We start from the raw sequence: 20291 nt of genomic DNA, 5'->3' as shown, positions 1-20291 counted from the left end.
CAACTTCTCTATGAACTGGCAAAAGGAGGGCTCACTATGCTAGAGTGGACAGCTGAGGCAGAAGGAGCATTTCGGGAATTACAAACAGCCTTACTGAGTGCCCCAGCATTGGCCATCCCAGATGTTACCAAGCCCTTCCACTTGTATGTGGATGAAAAAGCAGGGGTGGCCAAAGGAGTTTTGACTCAGACTCTGGGGCCTTGGCAAAGGCCAGTAGCCTATCTTAGTAAGAAACTAGATCCAGTAGTGGCTGGGTTCCCCCCCCCCACCCCGTGCCTCTGCATAATTGCTATCATGGCCCTCTTGGTCAAGGATACAAGTAAATTGACTTTAGGTCAAAATCTCATCGTAACCACCACACATGCTATTGAGGGCCTTCTCCAGACTCCACCAGACCAGTGGATAATGAACACCCGAGTGACAGGGTATCAGGCCCTCCTCCTCAAGGAACCAAGAGTGACCTTCCAGCCCCCGGTGGTGCTAAATCCAGCCACATTGCTGCCAGAGGAGCTGGCTGACCATCCACATGACTGTGGGGAGGTCCTAATCCAAGTCACAGGAATAAGGCTGGATCTCAGAGACATTCCCCTCCCGGATGCCGAGATGACTCTGTTCACAGATGGGAGTAACTACATGGTCGATGGAAAGAGGTATGCAGGGGCTCTAGTGGTTTCTCCTGAGCAGGAATTCTGGACAGCAGCCCTGCCACATGGAACTTCGGCACAAAAAGCGGAACTGATTGCACTCACTAAGGCACTGCAGATGGCCAAAGGTAAAACCGCCAACATCTATACAGACAGGTATGCCTTTGCTACTTTCCATATACATGGGGCTATTTATAAAGAAAGGGGCCTATTAACAGCGAAGGAAAAGGAATTAAAAACAGAGGAGAAATATTGGCTCTCCCCCAGGCTATTTGGGACCCCAAAGAGGTGGCTGTTATGCATTGCTCAGGACACCAAAAGGGGACTGATCTGATTTCAAAAGGAAAGCAATTAACATATCGAGCCGCAAAGCAAGCAGCCCGAGAAACAGTGCAAGAGCTGGTTACACTCCCGGCTCTAGCCCTACCAGAAAAACCGGACTATTCAGAGGAAGATTTAAAGTATTTACAAAAATGGGCTAAATTAGACTACGAAGGGGAATGAGCTAAGACTAGAAGAGGAAAGTTAATTCTTTCTCGAAAACTAGGTAAGAAGTTAGTAAACCAGATACATCGGGTACTCATTTGGGGTCACGCAAACTCAAGGAACTTAAAGGCAAGCAGTTCCAGGCTTCTAAATTAGGGCGTATGGTTCAGGATATAGTTGATAGATGTGCTCAATGCCAGGCAGTTAATGTGGGAGGAACTAGAATGAGAAGAGGGAAAAGAGAAAGAGTTAAGGAACCAGGAATTTATTGGGAAATAGATTTTACAGAAATGAAACCCGGAAAATACGGGCACAAGTATATGTTAGTTTTTGTAGATACCTTTTCAGGCTGGGTAGAGGCTTTTTCCGCCAAACATGAGACAGCAAGAGTGGTAGCCAAAAAGCTACTAGAAGAAATAATCCCTAGGTTTGGGCTGCCTCTCGCGATCGGGTTAGACAATGGCCCTGCATTTGTGAGTTCACTCTCACAGGCATTGGCCAAGGCTGTGGGCACAAATTGGAAACTACATTGTGTCTATCGGCCCCAGAGTTCCAGGCAAGTAGAGAGAATGAACCGGACTCTTAAAGAGACCTTGACAAAACTAATTCTGGAGATTGGCGGTGGATGGGTGGATCTCCTTCCTTTCGCCCTCCTCAGGGCACGGTGTACACCCTATTTAAACAAGGTGACCCCATTTGAAATAATGTTTGGAAGACCCCCCCACCCCACCCCCTGCTCTGTCCTCGGCTATAAGAGGTTGCCCTAGCAGAAATTACTGATCAGTCTGTACTCCAGTCACTGCAGGCATTACAGTATGTCTTTTAAAAAAGCCCATGCAGGGATCCGGACTGCCCTCACTGGGACGGAGACGGAGGTGGAACCACATCCTTACCAACCCAGGGACTTGGTTTGGATACGTCGCTATCAAGTGGCGAACTTGGAGCCTCGCTGGAAGGGACCGTTTACTGTTATCCTGACCACCCCCACGGCAGTAAAAGTAGAAGGCATCAGGGCCTGGATTCATGCGGGTCACGTCAAACGAGCCAAGGATGAAGATACCCCCCAGAGGTGGAAGCCTCAGCCAATGGACCCTGCTGACCATGGACTAAAGCTAAGACTCAAAAGACTATGAGTTTATTGTTGCTCCTACTGTTACCTGTTTATGCAAAGTATAGGTAGGAAATTAGATGAAGGAAATTCGAAAAAAATGGAAAAGGTTCTATGAAGTGGTAAATGGCTAACTCATCAGCCGACTGTGCACTAGTGTCATTTGTACCAAAGAAAACTAGAGCGATAAAAATGTTAGACTTACATGCTCAATATAACCCCTTACAACCAGAGAATATAGAACTGGCTGAAAAGTCAAGGATTTGACTAATCTCCAAAGAAAAGGGGGAAATGTAAGGACCTGGTTGGCCAGAGGGAGTCATTTTGTGTTTATGCAGTAAACTTAGATTGACCCCATGCAGTAAACTTAGATTGACCCTGCCCCTCCCAGAGGAACTTACTGCAAAGCCTAGATACAAGGGCGGGTCAGGCCAGGTGAACACATCCAATCAGTGGGGCGCGCATATATCTACTAGGGTAAATTGAGATTTAATTGGCTACCCATGTGTTACCTCGCAGTTTTTTTCTGTGTGTGGCCGACTTAGCAGGACTGTGCAGTGTTCTCTGTGTATTGCAATCTCATTGGCCACCTGTGTATAGCCCGGCTAAACTACCTCTATAAAAGTTAGTCTGTGAGGCTGGGAGGGGTCGCCTCTTTGCAAGAGACGGCCCTGACTGGTCAGTTTGATTCTCGATGCTTGGCGCGAAATAAAGCTTTGCTTGACCTTCGCTTTGTATCAGTCTCGCTCCTTTGATTACGGAACCTAACATTGACCACTTAGACTCCTCCCTGCAAGACAAATGTTTGGAGAGGAAAGCCATCGGAGAGCAGCCGGTGCGTTTTTCCCGGCATCTCTTCCTTACTAAGCTCCTCAGTGTCTCATCTCGCTTTGATGATTCTGGCAGTCTCGCCATGGCCCTGTCCGTTTATCTAAGCTGGAATGACATTTCCCAGCATTCTCTAGCCTGCATGATTCTGGATGGCCACGCGAGAACTTCCGTGTGAAATCCAGGAAGTAGAGGTGAAGATTTCGGGATGTTGTGAATGGGCCACTTCCCTCCTGGTGCATCGGGCTTGTGGCAGCTCCAGAGCCCCAGGTCTCCTCCTCTGGCTTCTCTGAGTCCTGGGCCAGGTGTGTGTGTGCAGCTCTGGGATGACAGGAGGCCAGCTTCCCCCCGACAGCACTGAGGTTGGTTGTGGTAGTAAGAGAACAGATGTGGGTTCCATTGTGCCCTTATGGGTCTCAGGTCATCGTCATGTGTCATACGTGCTGGCTTGGCTTTGCCTCCTCTGCATTTGGCTATCCTTCTCGTATGCTGACCTGATGGGCTGAGAGTAACTTCAGGCTCCAACCTAGATGCAGAGTCAACAGCCTGGACAAATAGCTCCTCCAGCTCCCGCATTTGTGTCAGGTCTACCCTTTGTAATAAATCCCTTATTCTAGGCCACATGTAGCCACCCGCTTCTCAGATAAAACTCTAGGTACATCACCATCTTGTTGCTTTCGCGTTTCGAACAGTGTGTTAAGCCTCAAAGTCATAATATCCATTGTCTTTGGTAGAAGGATAAGACAGGTATTTAGTGGCAGAAGAAAAGGAAGGGATGCTTAGAAAGGTAAAAGCTTGTATAGCAAGTTCCCAGAAGCTTCTCAGCACTAAAAATGCCTGTACCAGTTATTGATTTATTACCTCTCATCTCAATCTTCCTTGCCTTGCTTTGTGATAGTGAAGCCGGACCCTGTAAACATTTCTCCTTTTTTTTTTTTTAGATTCATTTAGTTTAGAGAGAGAGTGAACATCATTGGAAGGTCAGAGGGAGAGAAAGAATTCTAAGCAGACTCTGCGCTGAGCGCAGAGCCTGATGTAGGGCTCAACCCTAACCCCAAGATCACGATGGAGCCAAAACCATGAGCCAGACACTCAACCGACTGAGCCACCCAGGCACCCCTCTTCTTTTTCAATAAGGAATTCTCATCCTGGTTCTGTGGTGCTCTTCTTCCCTGCTTGCTCTTATGGTGGACGGAGGGCACAGGACAGCCATTGTTACCACATCTGAAGGCACCATTTGGAGGACATCTCAGCGGATTTTGGCACCAAGCGTCAGTTTGCTCCCCAGTGAATTCCTCTCACAGCGTACTGGTGACGCTCAGAGTCTTGCAGACACCCAGATGGTGACATTCAGCAAGCTGAGCTGACACTCTAGAGGGCTGGCTTCCTGCTCACCAACCCTGGCCCGTAGCATCTCAGGGAACTTCTCTGCCATCTAGCGGTCCCCAGCCACTCCCTTCCAGTAGGTCTGGTGAGGAGAGGAATGTCTTCTTAATTTGTGTCTCCCTTGAGCACTGTGCCTCAGCTCTGGAGGGAGTAGCTTCTCTTTACACATGCTACTCCTGGGTGCATTAGAATTTTCTTTACTCTGTAGTAAGGAGTAAGGAGGAGTCTCCTGCTACTCGTTTATCAGTTTTTACGTTAAACTTCCCCTGTGTGGGGCTCCTGGGTGGCTCATTGGTTAAGTGTCTATCTTCAGCTCAGATCCTGATCCCAGGGTCCTGGGATTAAGTCCCACATCGGGTTCCCTGCTTCCCTCTCCCTCTGCCATTCCCCTTGCTTATGCTCTCTGGCTCTCTCTATCTCTCCATCAAATAAAAAATAAAATCTTAAAAAAATATATTTTATTTATTTATTTATTTGACACAGAGAGAGAGAGAGAGATAGTGAGAGGGGAACACAAACAGAGGAAGTGGGAAAGGGAGAAGCAGGCTTCCTGCTGAGAAGGGAGCCCAATGCGGGGCTCGGTCCCAGGACCCTGGGATCATGACCTGAGCCGAAGGCAGACACTTAACTGACTGAGCCACCCAGGCGCCCCATCTTTGTTTCTTTCTGCCTCTCTCTCATGTTCTTTCTTTTTTTACTTAGTCAATGTATCCCAATAAATAGTCATCATTATTGATTATCAGTTTGTCATGAGTTTTTATAGATCACATAAAATGTGTATATGACAAGTATGAAAACTGTCAGGGTATACTTCCTGAATTTTATTTTATTTTTTTTAATATTATTTATTTATTTATTTGACAGACAGAGATCACAAGCAGACAGAGAGGCAGGCAGAGAGAGAGAGAGGAGGAAGCAGGCTCCCTGCGGAGCAGAGAGCCCGACGAGGGACTCGATCCCAGGACCCTGAGATCATGACCTGAGCCGAAGGCAGCGGCTTAACCCACTGAGCCACCCAGGTGCCCCTCCTCTTTGTATTTTAAATGAGTAACATCCAAATCAGGGAAGAGAAAGGATTGTAGTCTATCAGTTTGTAATGTCTGGTACCATAGAAGTACTCTAGTCATGGAAATGCTGATGTCGTTTCTCTAGTAATTAAATCCTGCAAGTTACTTCATTGAAACGCCTTTTAGGAGAGCACTCTGCTCTCAATGATGAGAGCAAAGTCACTGACCACAAGTGTTTGGAGCCCTTAACATTCCTGGCAATGCTTTCAATGGCACAATGTTTAGAAGAAAGACAAGAGCCAGTATGTCCCTTGGAGCTCAAAATGAAAATATCTGTACCGGAATTCACACAGGCTAAAAGACGGGTTCCATGAACCAGAAATTACTCACCGTGTTGGCCAGCTCCAGATAGCTTCCTCCTCCAGAACTGCCAAAATGCCGGGACTGTGTGCGCAGCGTGTGGAGGGCCGCAGCCTGCTGGCTCAAAGAGCGTCCACTGTGCTCCAGAAGCTTCTGCAGGGCCCAATGACTCTGCAAGTCCGGGCTCTGGAGGTCCCTGGCTCCCGAGTCGTACTCCCAGCTCTCCCTGGCCGCTGATAGGGCACCTATGTCCAGGAGAGGCAGGGGAAATAAAAAGATGTTTCCTTCATTAGCCTGTGGGTGGTCACTAGGCAGTGATCTGGAACCCCCCCTCCGAAGCCTTCCTCGTGCCAGCAAGTCAGAACACATGTGGCGCCCAGACTGCGTGCTAAGCACTTTCTCTTTCAAACGGACACATGGGGAGCCTCAAGATAAAAGCAGTTTTAGGCCAATCATTCAGAAATAACTCTCCAATGACTGTATGCCCCTCCCCGCCGCCCCAACAGAGTCACTCAGCAGAAAAGCAGCAGAGAGCCAAGGGAAGGAAATCCAGAGCAGAGCCACGTCTGTCTGTGATTTGCACGGGGTTACTGGATAATCAGCCTTCTTACTCTAATCCTTTTCCCCAGCTAAGGAAGAAGGGAGCAAGGCAGTAGACAGAAAGTGTAGGAACGGCACTTTCTCGTAATTTTCTCTTATCTGGAAGAAGCCACAGGAAGCTATATGATGTTTGCCTCTTAGATGTAGCCACACAGCTGAGTTCTGGACAGTAGAATGGGAGCAGAAGTGCCAAGTGTCACTTCAAGGCCTGGCTCCTAAAACCCTCAGCGCATGATTCTCCAGTCCCTTCGCTTTCCGGCCTGGCTCGCGAGGGCAGGGCACCCTTGGGAGCTGCGGGGCACAGACAGGGAGGCCACAAGATGAAGGACGCCTGAGTGCCTGAATGATCTCCCGCCCCAGGGCTGTCTGCCCATCCCGGGTACCCTGTTTCGACCTTTTGTGATGAGGAAAAGGACATTCCTTTGGTCACCGTATATTTTTAGTTTTTGGGGGGACAGCAGCTAGTATGACCTTCACTATCACAACAGATTCAAACTCAATAAAAGATGCTAATAATTATAATACAGTGGGAAAGTACAACGACAGAGTAGACCTGGAGAGAGGGGTGGGGATGCTCAGGGAAAGCTCTCTGGAGGAGAAAACCTGATGCGTCAGCTGTCACCATGGCTAGAAAAATTCATTTTGGGGCAAAGCCCTCTTCCTTGTGTTGCTCACTTCTGAACAGAAGTCCCCTGGGTGCAGCTGGCTGGGGGAGCCTGGGGCCCATGCGTCTGTGTCTTAGCCGTGAGGGAGGCTGGGAGATCTGTTTTCCGGCTTCTACACTGAGGAGGCAGGATTTGTAAGGTGAGACCTTTCCTAAACCCAGGAGGAGTATGCAAAAGGCCTGGGCCGCTAGAAAACATGACCAACGTCTATACACGGGCACCGTGCTAGGCACCGGGGAGGAAGCCACCAGCACGACAAATCGTAGCTCCAGTCCGTGAAGTTTTCATATTGATGGGTCTTCCATACGAGACTTTCAATGGCAAAAAAGGGGACTCGTTCACATAGTTCCATTTGTGGTATGAAGTGAGAACATATACAGATCACCCTGTAATTTACTTGAGTTGTATTACATATAGCAAAACTACAAATTATGTACAGTGGGTTCTGATATGAATGTCCAATCTCCCCTTTATTAGGTATTGGTGAGTTTAATCAATGTGACTAGGTAAACTTTCTTTGTCTGGAACCACTTAGGATGTTTTCCCCCTATGGTTCTTCGGTCAGTCTGCCCACACACTCTGTACAAATGCTCTATGGCGGGCGCCTGGGTGGCTCAGTGGGTTAAGCCGCTGCCTTCGGCTCAGGTCATGATCTCAGGGTCCTGGGATCGAGGCCCGCATCGGGCTCTCTGCTCAGCAGGGAGCCTGCTTCCTCCTCTCTCTCTGCCTGTCTCTCTGCCTGCTTGTGATCTCGCTCTGTCAAATAAATAAATAAAATCTTTAAAAAAACAAAACAAAACAAAAAAACAAATGCTCTATGGCTGGAGTGACGTATCTTTGTATTCAAGCAGACAACCCTTGTGTTTGTAACTGCTCCAAGTTTCTTTTATTTGTTTCTTATTGTTTTCATTTTTTAACGATTACATTTATTTGCTTGAGAAGAGAGAATGTGAGCGGGGTAAGGGTGAAAGGGAGAGGGAGAAGCAGACTTCCCACTGAGCAGGAAGCCCGACGCGGGGCTCGATCCCAGGACCCCAAGATCAGGACCTGACTGAAGGCAGATGATTAGGAGACAACTCTCAAAGTTTCTTTCTTTCTTTCTTTTTTTTAAAGATTTATTTATTTATTTATTTATTTAACAGAGAGAGAGAGAGAGAGAGAGAGAGATCCCAAGTAGGCAGAGAGGCAGGCAGAGAGAGAGGAGGAAGCAGGCTCCCCGCTGAGCATAGAGTGCGACTCAGGGTTCGATCCCAGGACCCTGAGATCATGACCTGAGCTGAAGGCAGAGGCTTAACCCACTGAGCCACCCAGGCGCCCCTCAATGTTTCTTTTAATATTAAAGTCTATTAACTGTATTGCAAAGGAAGTTTTGTTTTCCTTCAACGTAGACTACAAAATGGCTGCCCGCCCTCCCCCTGCTGCTTGCTCTGAGTGGTCTCTGCCTTCTGCTGTCTGCCTCACATTCTCTGTCCTGGCCCAGGCACACGTGGCAAGAAGACTGACTGAGGTAAAAGTTGAAAAATGGGTTGGGTCCTCTCTCCTGTGGAAGACAAGCAAGCATGAGGTTGGGCCCTTGCCCTTACGTTTCACCACAGGGCCCAGGTCCTTGCACATGGCCTATGACATCTGGCATTTAATCGAGTGGATGGCTGAATTATCCACGGTTGTGGTACCACAGGGTTTTACTTCTTAACGGGAAAAGCAACATGGAGATTAATTTTTAAAATCAAAATAAATTATACACTTAAGCTTTATCTCTATGCAAACAGGGAGTCTCATTTTCAAATAATAAAATACAACAGTTCTGGGATGAGACGGCCCAAGGAAGCTTCATTTGAATTTATGATGCTGTATTAACGGACCTAAACCCAGTCTCTGGAAGAGTCAAATAATCAGGTTAGCCAAGCTCCATGTTAATCAGCAGGATCAAAAGGCCCTCACACTCTCACACTATTACCATAACAATTTCTGCTGAAGTGGTGTTGAGGAACTCAGATCTTCTGCTAGGGAGCTGAGTCAGTCACATCAGCACCATGTGAATGGACCCCAAAAGGGGAAGTGCGCTTCTTAAATACAGTACCCTATTTCCATTACTCTCTTTCAGCGTGACTTCATATCTGATTTTTCTGGATTAAAAACCAACATTCCTAAGGTGAGATTAGTCAGTTAATTAGGATGATCTCACTGAAAACCATCAAAACTGTAGGTCTTGGGGCACCTGAGGAGTTCAGTGGGTTAAGCCTCCACCTTCAGCTCAAGTCATGATCTCAGGGTCCTGGGATCGAGCCCTACATTGGGCTCTCTGCTCAGCGGGGAAACTGCTTCTCCCCTCCCTGCCTGCCTCTCTGCCTACTTGTGATCTGTCTCTCTCTGTAAAATAAATAAATAAAATCTTAAAAAAATAAACCACTAAAACTGTAGGTCTGAAACCATCTTGCTTTTGCCCTTTGAAATATCATGTAGTTTTCAGGCTCACACTCAGCCGGCCTCACTTCACTCCCTTGCTAACCTCAGGAACTGCCCACTGACCTTGGAGAAGTGGCTGTGCTTTCTTTTCCTTAACATGGATACCATTACAGTCCTACTGTCCCCCATGTTCACCAGGCTCTCTGGTCTCCTCTTCTAAGGACACTAATCCCATCATGAGGGCACCATCGTCATGATCTCTTCTGACTCTGACGACCTCCCCAAAATCACATCTCCAAACCCCTTCACGTTGGGGCACTAGGGCTTCGACATGGGAATTTGGGGGGAACACAGTCCAGAACAACCAACTGCACAGCCGCTCTCGGGCCAGGAAGGACACTGACCGCGTGGCCTCCCTTTAAAGACCAAAGGCCCAAAGCACTGCCTGGGCTTGGAGGTCTCTGCAGCACAGGACCGAAGAAAGCCATCCCTTCTGCCACCATAATTCTTTAGGGCACTTTGGCAGTAAGCAACGATGTATATTCTTTTATTTCAAACCAAAACATTTAGTGTTTTAAGGTGGCGGAGCACAGATCCTAAATATTTCCCTTATCAGAAAAGCACAGAAAACAGCTGGCAGTTTGACATGTTTATAAAATATATCACTAGGCAAACCCTGCTCTTGGAGAAATACTGAAACAGAAAATCCGCCTAACATCGAGACCCTTGTTCAGCTGGGTGCGTGGCAATTGCCAGCTCGTGCTCTACTCCCACCGTCGAAGTTCCACCCGGGTTCAGCTCTTGTGGTCACTACGCTTATTTACCAAAACCTCAGGGCAGCCCTCCCAGCAGGCCCGACATGCCCCCATGAGGATAAGGCCACGATACCTAACATCTACTCCAGACCACTAGGAGCCGGGCGCTGTTCCAAGCAACTTCCATGTATTATTTTATTTCGTTCTACCCACAGCCTATGAAAGACTAAATCATTCCCCCCAGTTTTAGAAGAGGACATTTTCCCTCTCTCAGCTTATTTTTGTAAACATTGTCTGTTTGCATAGGAGTGTGGTTAAGAGCTGGGGTTTTGTAGTCAGATGGCTTAGGGTCGAATCAAGAGTCACTGTGACCAGCTATGTGATCTCAAGCAAGTTACTCAGCCTATGCCCCAGTTTCTTTGTCTTTAAAATGGGGATACTGAAGAGTTCTTCACAGAGGTGTTGCGAGAGGGAAGCAAGATAAAAATACGTAGAATGTTTACACAACCCCTGGCACATAAGAAACTGATCAATAAATGTTAGCAATCATCTGGTCCTATCTTACAGTTTTAGTTATTTGTTCTAATAACAGTTCTAGTTATTTGTAATCCATTTGGGACAATCTAGTAGGGAACAATATAGGGGGGAAAGGTATACTCTCTCCCAGCTTCTAAAAGGTACCTGTTGAAAAACAAACCTTTGGGGGTGCCTGAGTGGCTCAGTAGGTTAAAGCCTCTGCCTTCGGCTCAGGTCATGATCCCAGGGTCCTGGGATTGAGCCCCATATCGGGCTTTCTGCTCTGTGGGGAGCCTGCTTCTTCCTCTCTCTCTCTCTGCCTGCCTACTTGTGATCTCTGTCTGTCAAGTAAATAAAATCTTTAAAAAAAAAAAGAAAGAAAGAAAAAAAGAAACAAACCTTTGGCACCTAACCAGTGGCTAAAATTTCATCAACGGTTTTATACTTTACTAGTTTCTTTAAAGACAATAGACAATTAGGTAAGAGTCAAAGTTATGTTTCTCTGAGTAAAGAACATTCCATTAATAAGTCAAAGTCTTTGGTTATTGGCTTTGAGAAACTTTGCTTCCCTGTTTGAGAAAGAGAGTGAGTGGGAAAATGAGAGAGAGAGAGTGAGAGAGAGCATGAACAGGGTGAGGGCAGATGGAGAAGCAGACTCCCCCTCTCAGCAAGGAGTCCTGGGGCTCGATCCCAGGACCCTGGGATCATGACCTGAACTGAAGGCAGAAGCTTAACCAACTGAGCCACCCAGGCACCCCTTTGCTTCCTTATTCTATTTGGCCCACTCTTACCTCCAGAGGACAACTGACCTTCCTCAAAATGGCAGCCAGCACCATGAGGTGATCCACACAGCCTAGCAGCAGCAGCTCGAGAGGGGAGCAAGTAGAGTTAGTCATCATACCTACGCTCTGGCCATCCCCGATACCCTTCTGTTTTTAACCGGCAGGTCCTTCTTTTCCATCCTTCATTTGAGAGTTGGGGCCTCTCATCATATCCCAGGCAGATGATAACACAGAGTGGTTAGGCGGTCCAGAGACCCGGATTAATAGTATCCTATGTCACTGTCTGTATCTAGTGGCCCTTAATTTTTCCTTTATGTGGATTGTTTAGAAAACATTACCTAATCTATTACCCTGGGTGGCAAGAGAGAAAATACTCCTTTCAACACGTCAGGGGCAGCTACCTTTCTGCATTTAGAACCACGACACCACCACCACAGAAAGCATTGAGGGAGAATTTGAACAAATCGGCTGCCAGCTCTCAGCCTTCCCTGCCATAGTACATTTACTATGTCCAGGTAATACTGACATCAACAGAAGCAGCAGTAAATCCTTTAGTCCAGAAGGGAGACACCGTGTGAGTCTTTAGTCACTTATTAATGTCAATGCTTGGTATAAGATTCAGGAGCCCAACTCCCCTGAGGACCTCTAGATTCCTCCAGCACGAGTTACACTGCATATGCAGGACAATTGTCTTAAAAACCTGGTCTGCGGTCACAAGGAAAATTGGATGAGAAAGGATAGATAAATAGGAACTACCTAGCCTTCTGGGGAAAACAAAAAACAAAAGTAGTGCAAAGCACACGTCCTACCTACTAAGGGAAGGTAAATAATATTAGCTCCCAATGATAAAAGTCAGTTCTTCGACCCTTGGTTATCCATAGGAAGTGAGCTGATCAGTGTCCTGTTTTGAATATACGTCACATGTGGCCCATCTAGGGACAATGTACTGAATTTCCAATGACACACTGGGAACAGAGTGGAAGATGTATTTTGAAATGCAATTCCCTTCCCCCTGTGCCAAGGTTGTTGATAGATGACAAGAAGGAAAGAAATGAAGAAATGAATTTTTCTTACGGAAATGTGCTTATCAACATCATCATCATTACTGGCTATCTCTTAATGTCCCACTCTGTACAAATATGTTCAAAGACCCTTGATATAATTTGAGCACAGGCTTGAGAACGTCTAATGGAAGACGATGTAGAGACAACCAAAAGGAAGCAGGAATAAATAATCTTTAAAATCCGTCTCCAGCTCTAGATTCTATTGTTCTGTTTGCTAAATTTAATATAAAAGGGAAAATGTCTGCCCTTAGGCAATGAATACTTTAGTTATGAAAGCACAGCTGAAGCAAGCATCTTTAACTTAAAAAAAAAACAATTAAAAATAATATTGGGCAGCTTATTATTTTGGCTTGTCTAAACTAGATATATGAAGGAGATAACCAAGACGGTTGACTTAGGGCTGAAGAATTCAAAGGATAGTTTAGGGCAAGTGTTAAAATGAGTGTTAGAGCAAAGAAGTGTTAACTGAGTTTCATTTGAGCCTGAGGCTGATGGGGTTGGGGGTGCTAATGTTTACAGTCCACAGAGATTAAGATTTAAAAAAAAAATAAAAAGACTTGTTTTTCTCAGAAGTCAGAGATGGTATTTTGGATCGATTTATCTTTCTCTTATAAGGCATATTAACGGGTCATGTATTCAGTAAGCCCTTGGTAGTTTCTTTTCTTTTTTTTTTTTTTTAAAGATTTTATTTATTTATTTGACAGACAGAGATCACAAGTAGGCAGAGAGGCAGGCACAGAGAGAGAGGAGGAAGCAGGCTCCCTGCTGAGCAGAGAGCCCGATGCGGGACTCGATCCCAGGACCCTGAGATCATGACCCGAGCCGAAGGCAGTGGCTTAACCCACTGAGCCACCCAGGCGCCCCGCCCTTGGTAGTTTCTAATTTTTTTTTTTAAGATTTTATTTACTTATTTGACAGACAGAGACACAGCGAGAGAGGGAACACAGCAGAAGGAGTGGGAGAGGGAGAAGCAATCTCCCTTCAGAGCAGAGAGCCCGATGCAGGGCTCGATCCCAGGACCCAGGGATCATGACCTGAGAGGAAGGCAGTGCTTAACAACTGAGCCACCCAGGCGCCCTCATAGTTCCTAATTTTTAAGTACCAGACTGAATGGAGTTAATGCTAATCTAAGCCTGTGCTCTTTGATGGGAAGTATCACACATATCCTTTGGTTGGCATGCCCATAGGGTCTGTCATACTTCTTGGCTGAAAATCAGCCTAATCAAAATGGAAAATGCCAGGCAGGAAAAATACACAAACAGGAATACAAAAAATTATTCTGACTTCAGCTTCTTAGCAAGGAATAGAACTATATTATGTTTCATTCCTAAAAAGTTGGTATTTTTCATTTAAGTTTTTTAATATGTTGAAGCATATTATTTTTTTCAAAAATTTTATTTATTTGTCAGAGAGAGGCAGAACAAGCACAAGCAGGGGAAGCGGCAGACAGAGGGAGAAGCAGGCTCCCTGCTGCAAGCAGCCCGATGTGGGACTCAATCCGAGGACCCTGAGATCATGACTGGAGCTGAAGGCAGATGCTTAAGCGACCATGCCACCTAGGCATCTCCATATTAATTTTTAAAAAGATTTTATTTATTCACTTGATAGAGAGAGCACAAGCAGGGGGCGTGGCTGGAAGAGGGAGAGAGAAAAGCAGGCTCTCCACTGTGCAGGGAGCCCAATGTGGGGTTCAATCACAGGACCCTGGGACTATGACCTGAACCGAAGGCAGATATTTAATGACTGAGCCACTGTGCCCCAGATCATATTAATTTTCTAATGTTAAACCAAACTTGGATTTAAGAGACAAACCCGGGCGCCTGGGTGGCTCAGTGGGTTAAGCCGCTGCCTTCGGCTCAGGTCATGATCTCAGGCTCCTGGGATCGAGTCCTGCATCGGGCTCTCTGCTCAGCAGGGAGCCTGCTTCCTCCTCTCTCTCTCTGCCTGCCTCTCCATCTACTTGTGATTTCTCTGTCAAATAAATAAATAAAATCTTTAAAAAAAAAAAAAAAAGAGACAAACCCAACAGGATGCCTGGGTGGTTCAGTCAGTTAAGCGAAAGCTTTGGACTCAGGTCATGATCCCAGGGTCCTGGGATCGAGCCCTACACTGGGCTCTCTGCTCAGCAGAGAGCCCGTTTCTCCCTCTCCCTCTGCCGGCTGCTCCACCTACTTGTGCTCTATCTCTCTCTGTCAAATAAATAATAAAATCTTTAAAAAAAAAAAAGACAGTTAAAAAAATCTTAAAAAAAAAAAAAAGGCAAACCCAACGTAGCTGAAATATGTGTTATCTTATTTATCATTGAAATTGGTTACCTAGTATTTTGTCTAGGATTTTGTATCTCTGTTCAAAAGTAAAACTGTAACTTTTGTAACTTTTGCCTTGTAACTTTTCTTTTACTATCCTTGTCACATTTTGGTATTAAGATTATGTGTGAGTCTATATGAGATGGAGTTATTTGGTTTTGAATGTGAGGTAGACCTTCCCAGGGAAGCTGTCTGGGTCTGTAGTGTTCCTTGTGGACATTTTTAAAATTACTGTTTTAATTTCATTCTTAGTTATAGAACTATTCAGATTTTACACTCCTTAATAAATCAGCTTTAGTAAGTTATATTTTCCTGGAACTGTCCTTATTTCTTTCAAATTTTTAAATATATTGGCAAAAAGCTGTTCATATAATTTTCTTTTTTATTTTATTTTATTTATTTGACACAGAGAGAGAGATCACAAGCAGGCAGAGCAGCAGGCAGAGAGAGAGAGGAAAGCAAGCTCCTTGCCAAGCAGAGAGCCCCACTTGGGGCTTGATCCTAGGACCCTGAGATCATGACCTGAGCGGAAAACAGAGGCTTAACCCACTAAGCCACCCAGGCGCCCCATACCATACCATTTTCTTTTTGTTCATGTCTATAGTATCTATAGTGATGTCTCCTTTGCATTCCTGATACTGGTCATAACAAACCCTGACTTGGCCACCTACCCTGCCTAAAATAGTGTAGGCTTCGCAGGATGACACAATCTTGACTGTTGGGCACCACCTTTTTCTTGCCTTTTTGAAAATTTTTCATTCCATTTTTTAAATCTATAGGTTTGAGAATTAAACATTTTCTTGTTTGGCTCAGTCAAAAGAGCATGGGACTCTTGATCTCTTGGTCATGAGTTCAAGCCCCACATTAGGTGTAGAGATTACTTAAATATATAAATCAATAAACTTAAAAAAAACACTTATTTTCTATTTTAGTGATTATGCTATAAATTATAACATACTTAATTTATTAAAATCTAAAGATTATCAATATATTTATATATCTCTGGACAATATAAGGACCTTAGAAAACTTGAAATCTATCCATCCCATTCCCAACTTAAAGGTTACTATTATTTTATATTTATTTTCCCTAAAGTCTTTGAGACAAAGTAATATTGTTTTTACTCTGTTTATTTATATTTAACCATATTTACCACTTTCCTTATTCTTCTTTCTCTCTTGCAACTCAAAACATCTATCTGGACCCACCATCATTTTGCTTGAAATATATCCTTTAGAATTTCACTTAATGAAGATCTCCTCTAGGGTTATGTTTGTCTTCAAATGTCTTTATTCCATCTTGGTTCCTTTTTATTTATTTATTTAAGATTCTATTTATTTATGTGACAGACAGAGATCACAAGTAGGCAGAGAAGCAGGCAGCAAGAGAGGAGGAAGCAGGCTCCCTGCTGAGCAGAAAGCCCGATGTGGAACTTGATCCCAGGATTCTGGGATCATGACCTGAGCTGAAGGCAGAGGCTTAACCCACTGAGCCACTCAGGCGCCCCTTTGGTTCCTTTTTAAAAAAAGATTTATTTTATTTGAGAGAGTGAGAGAGAGAGAGTGCAAATGAGCTTGGGAGGGGAGGGGCAGAGAGAAAATCTCAGTCTCCCCACTGAGTGTGGAGCTCAGCAGTGTGGCTCCATCTCATAGCCATGAGATCATGACCTGAGCCAAAATCAAGAGACAGATGCTCAACCAACTGAGCCACCCAGGTGCCCTCCATCATGGTTCTTTTTTTTTTTTTTTTTTTAAAGATTTTATTTATTTATTTGAGAGAGAGAGACAGTGAGAGAGAGCATGAATGAGGAGAAGGTCAGAGAGAGAAGCAGGCTCCCTGTGGAGCTGGGAGCCCGATGCGGGACTCGATCCCGGGACTCCGGGATCATGACCTGAGCCGAAAGCAGTCGTCCAACCAACTGAGCCACCCAGGCGTCCCTCCATTGTGGTTCTTGAAAGATACTTTTGCTCGTATGGTATGTTAGGTTGTCACTTACTTTTTCTCAGTACATAGAGGACAAGGGAATGTCACTGTTTACTGCCTTCCATTGTTCTCAAGAGTGTGCTCTCAGCCTAAATGTTGCTCCTTTGAAAGTAATCTGCCTCTTAAAAAGAAAAAAAAAAAACAAAACCTTTTTAGATTTTCCATTTGTCTTTGGGTTCTACAGGCTCACTATGTCTAATTATCTAACTATGTTACTTGATTTTTTTTTTCATTTTTTCTACCTAGAATTCATTAGTATTCAGAATCTGCTGATTAGTGTCTTTTATCAGTTTTCAAAAATTCTTAGCCATTACGTCAAATGCTGCTTCTGCTTCATTCTTTCTTTCCTCTCTTTCTGAGAATCCAATTCTGTTATGTTAAACTTTCCCGACTCTTAGTCTTTCTCTTATATATTACATTTTATATCTCTTTCTTCTGTGTTTTCTAAATAATGTCCTCTAACCTGTCTTGTATTTCACTAATTCTGTCTTCATCACTAACTAACTTGTTGTTAAGTTTAATTAAGTTTTTATTTCAGTTACAACATTTCTCATTCCTAGATATTCATTTGGCTCTTTGGTTTTCTTTTGCTAGCTTAGATTTTCTTTCTGAACACAGGAAACATAACTACTTTGTATTCTGAGTCCAATAATTTCAACAAATGAAATCTTGATTTTTTTTTTCGTGTTAATTCTTGATCATGGTATGTAGTCTCCTATTATACTTAGTAATTTTATTTTATTTATTTATTTATTTATTTTTTAAAAAGATTTTATTTATTAATTTATTTGACAGAGAGAGAGAGAGATCACAAGTAGGCAGAGAGGCAGGCAGAGAGAGAGGAGGAAGCAGGCCCCCTGCTGAGCAGAGAGCCCGATGCGGGGCTCGATCCCAGGACCCTGAGATCATGACCTGAGCCGAAGGCAGCGGCTTAACCCACTGAGCCACCCAGGCGCCCCATACTTAGTAATTTTAGATACTGACTTTTCCATATTCCTTGGAAAGTTATTTCTGGATATCCTTTCAGAACCGCTTTACATATCTCTAAGGCAATTTCATTAAGAATACTCCAATGGTAGTATACAGATTAGTATACTTGTGGTTCAAACTTACACAGAGGGTACAGACCTCTATAGTAGTCTACCTTTTGAAGAAGAAGGTATATCTTATTACATTCCCCACCTGAGCAGTCCTTGGAATTTTTCTTCTGTTCTCAGGGCCCACATAGTCATGTAATCAAAAGTTTGATTTTACAGGTTCAGACAATACTTTCAAGGTAAAAGTGGCTTGATGCTCCGGGTTTCCTCATTCACTTAGATTTTATTTTATTTATTTATTTATATATATTTTTAAAGATTTTATTTATTTATTTGACAGACAGAGATCACAAGCAGGCAGACAGGCAGGCAGAGAGAGGGAGAGGAGGAAGCAGGCTCCCTGCAGAGCGGAGAGCCCGATGCGGGACTCGATCCCAGGACCCTGAGATCATGACCTGAGCCAAAGGCAGCAGCTTAACCCACTGAGCCACCCAGGCTCCCCTCACTTAGATTTTAGACTCAGAAGTCTCTACTATTTGCTAGATATAGATATGTGATAAAGGAGGACTTAAAATATAGCTGTTTCAGCTTTTTAAATTATTTTCAGCTATAAAATACATCTTGGTATCTAATTTTACTTGTTATGGAAATAAATATTTGTTCTTTGATTATGCTACATGAATGTGATTATGTAAACTATATACTCACAAGTGGACCATGACTACTTCCCTTTTTTTGAATAATTTCTGTTTTCCCTGGGATTAATAATTTTTTTGTAATTTCATGTTTAGTTTTCCATGTCATGAATTCAGTCTCAAATTCTCAGTCAGTTATCTAAATATCTTCACAGTAATTTAAGATGCATAAAAATTCCATCAAATTTAGTCTGAAAATGGGGTGCCTGGGTGGCTCAGTTGGTTAAGTGTCTGCCTTCAGCTCAGGTCATGGCCCCAGGGTCCTGGGATTGAGCCCCACATCAGGCTCCCTGCTCAGAGGGAAGCCTTCTTCTCCTCTCTCACTTCCCCTGCTTATCCTCTCTCTAGGTCAAATAAATAAATAAAATCCTTAAATAAAAATTTAGCCTGAAAATATTTTTCTGGGACTTTCTGATCTGCTCTAGCCTAGATTGGTTTCAATGACCACCAGTATGCTTCACTTCTAACTTGTTTTCATTCCTTGTTTCATGTTTCCAAGTATTTCTCTTCCTAGGTTATCTTGGAGGTCTAATAGATTTTGAAGAAATTAGGCATGGGAAGTCAATTTTCTGAGACTTTGCACTCAAAGTCTTTTGCATGAAAACACTTATCTCCTATCCTTATACTTCATTAATAGTTTGGTAAGGAATTCTAAGTTGGAAACCATTCTTCTTCAAAATTTTGAAGACATTCCTCATTTAATATCTGTTACTATTTTTTTTAAAGATTTTATTTATTTATTTGACAGACAGAGATCACAAGTGGGCAGAGAGGCAGGCAGAGAGAGAGGAGGAAGCAGGCTCCCTGCTGAGCAGAGAGCCCGATGTGGGGCTTGATCCCAGGACCCTGGGATCATGACCTGAGCCGAAGGCAGAGGCTTTAACCCACTGAGCCACCCAGGCGCCCCTCTGTTACTATTTTTGAGAAGTCAGAAGCCATTCTGATTCCAAATCATTCTTATTTGTCCTGTTTTGTATTTCCTCTCTGGAAATTTGAAGAATATTTTCTTTGTCTCTAGTGTCATAAAATTTCACAGTGATTTGTGTCCCTATGTTTTATGGTAAGTGATACTTGGTAGGCCTTTTCTTTCTTTTTTCTTTTTTTTTAAAGATTTTATTTATTTATTTGACAATTAGGTAGAGACACAGGCAGAGAGAGAGAGAGAGAGAGAGAGAGAGAGAGGAGGCAGGCTCCCTGCCGAGCAGAGAGCCCGATGCGGGGCTCGATCCCAGGACCCTGATATCATGACCCGAGCTGAAGACAGAGGCTTTAACCCACTGAGCCACCCAGGTACCCCTGGTGGGCTTTTTCTATCAAGAAACTCACATCCTTCAGCCGAGATATGCATCAATGGATGGATCCATGAATGGATGAAGATGTGGTATATATATATATACACAATGGAATATTACTCAGCCATCAGAAAGTGTTAATACTTGCCATTTACATCGATGTGGATGGAATTGGAGGGTACTGTGCTGAGTGAAATAAGTCAATTGGAGAAAGAAAATTATCATATGGATTCACTCATATGTTGAACATAAGGAATAGCATGGAGGACCACAGGGAAAGGGAGGGAAAACTAAATAGGAAGAAATCAGAGAGGGAGACAAACCATGAGAGACTCTTAACTCTGGGAAACAAACAGGGTTGCTGAAGGGGA

At 44.2% G+C, this 20291-nt stretch overlaps 1 protein-coding gene across 1 annotated transcript in view; it reads right to left on the bottom strand.

Annotated features, from left to right (window-relative positions):
* The window catches only part of MCC (MCC regulator of WNT signaling pathway), a 434517-nt gene that overhangs the window by 312601 nt on the left and 101625 nt on the right, over positions 1 to 20291 (bottom strand). The window contains exon 3 of the mRNA XM_044264127.1: positions 5850 to 6064. Coding sequence (XP_044120062.1) covers positions 5850 to 6064 — 215 coding nt within the window. The remainder of the gene's footprint in view (positions 1 to 5849; positions 6065 to 20291) is intronic.

The sequence above is a fragment of the Neovison vison genome, chromosome 1 (assembly GCF_020171115.1).
Source record: "Neovison vison isolate M4711 chromosome 1, ASM_NN_V1, whole genome shotgun sequence".
NCBI lineage: Eukaryota > Metazoa > Chordata > Mammalia > Carnivora > Mustelidae > Neogale > Neogale vison.
Note: the sequence above shows the minus strand (reverse complement) of the source record. Positions and strands in the feature narration are given on the sequence as shown.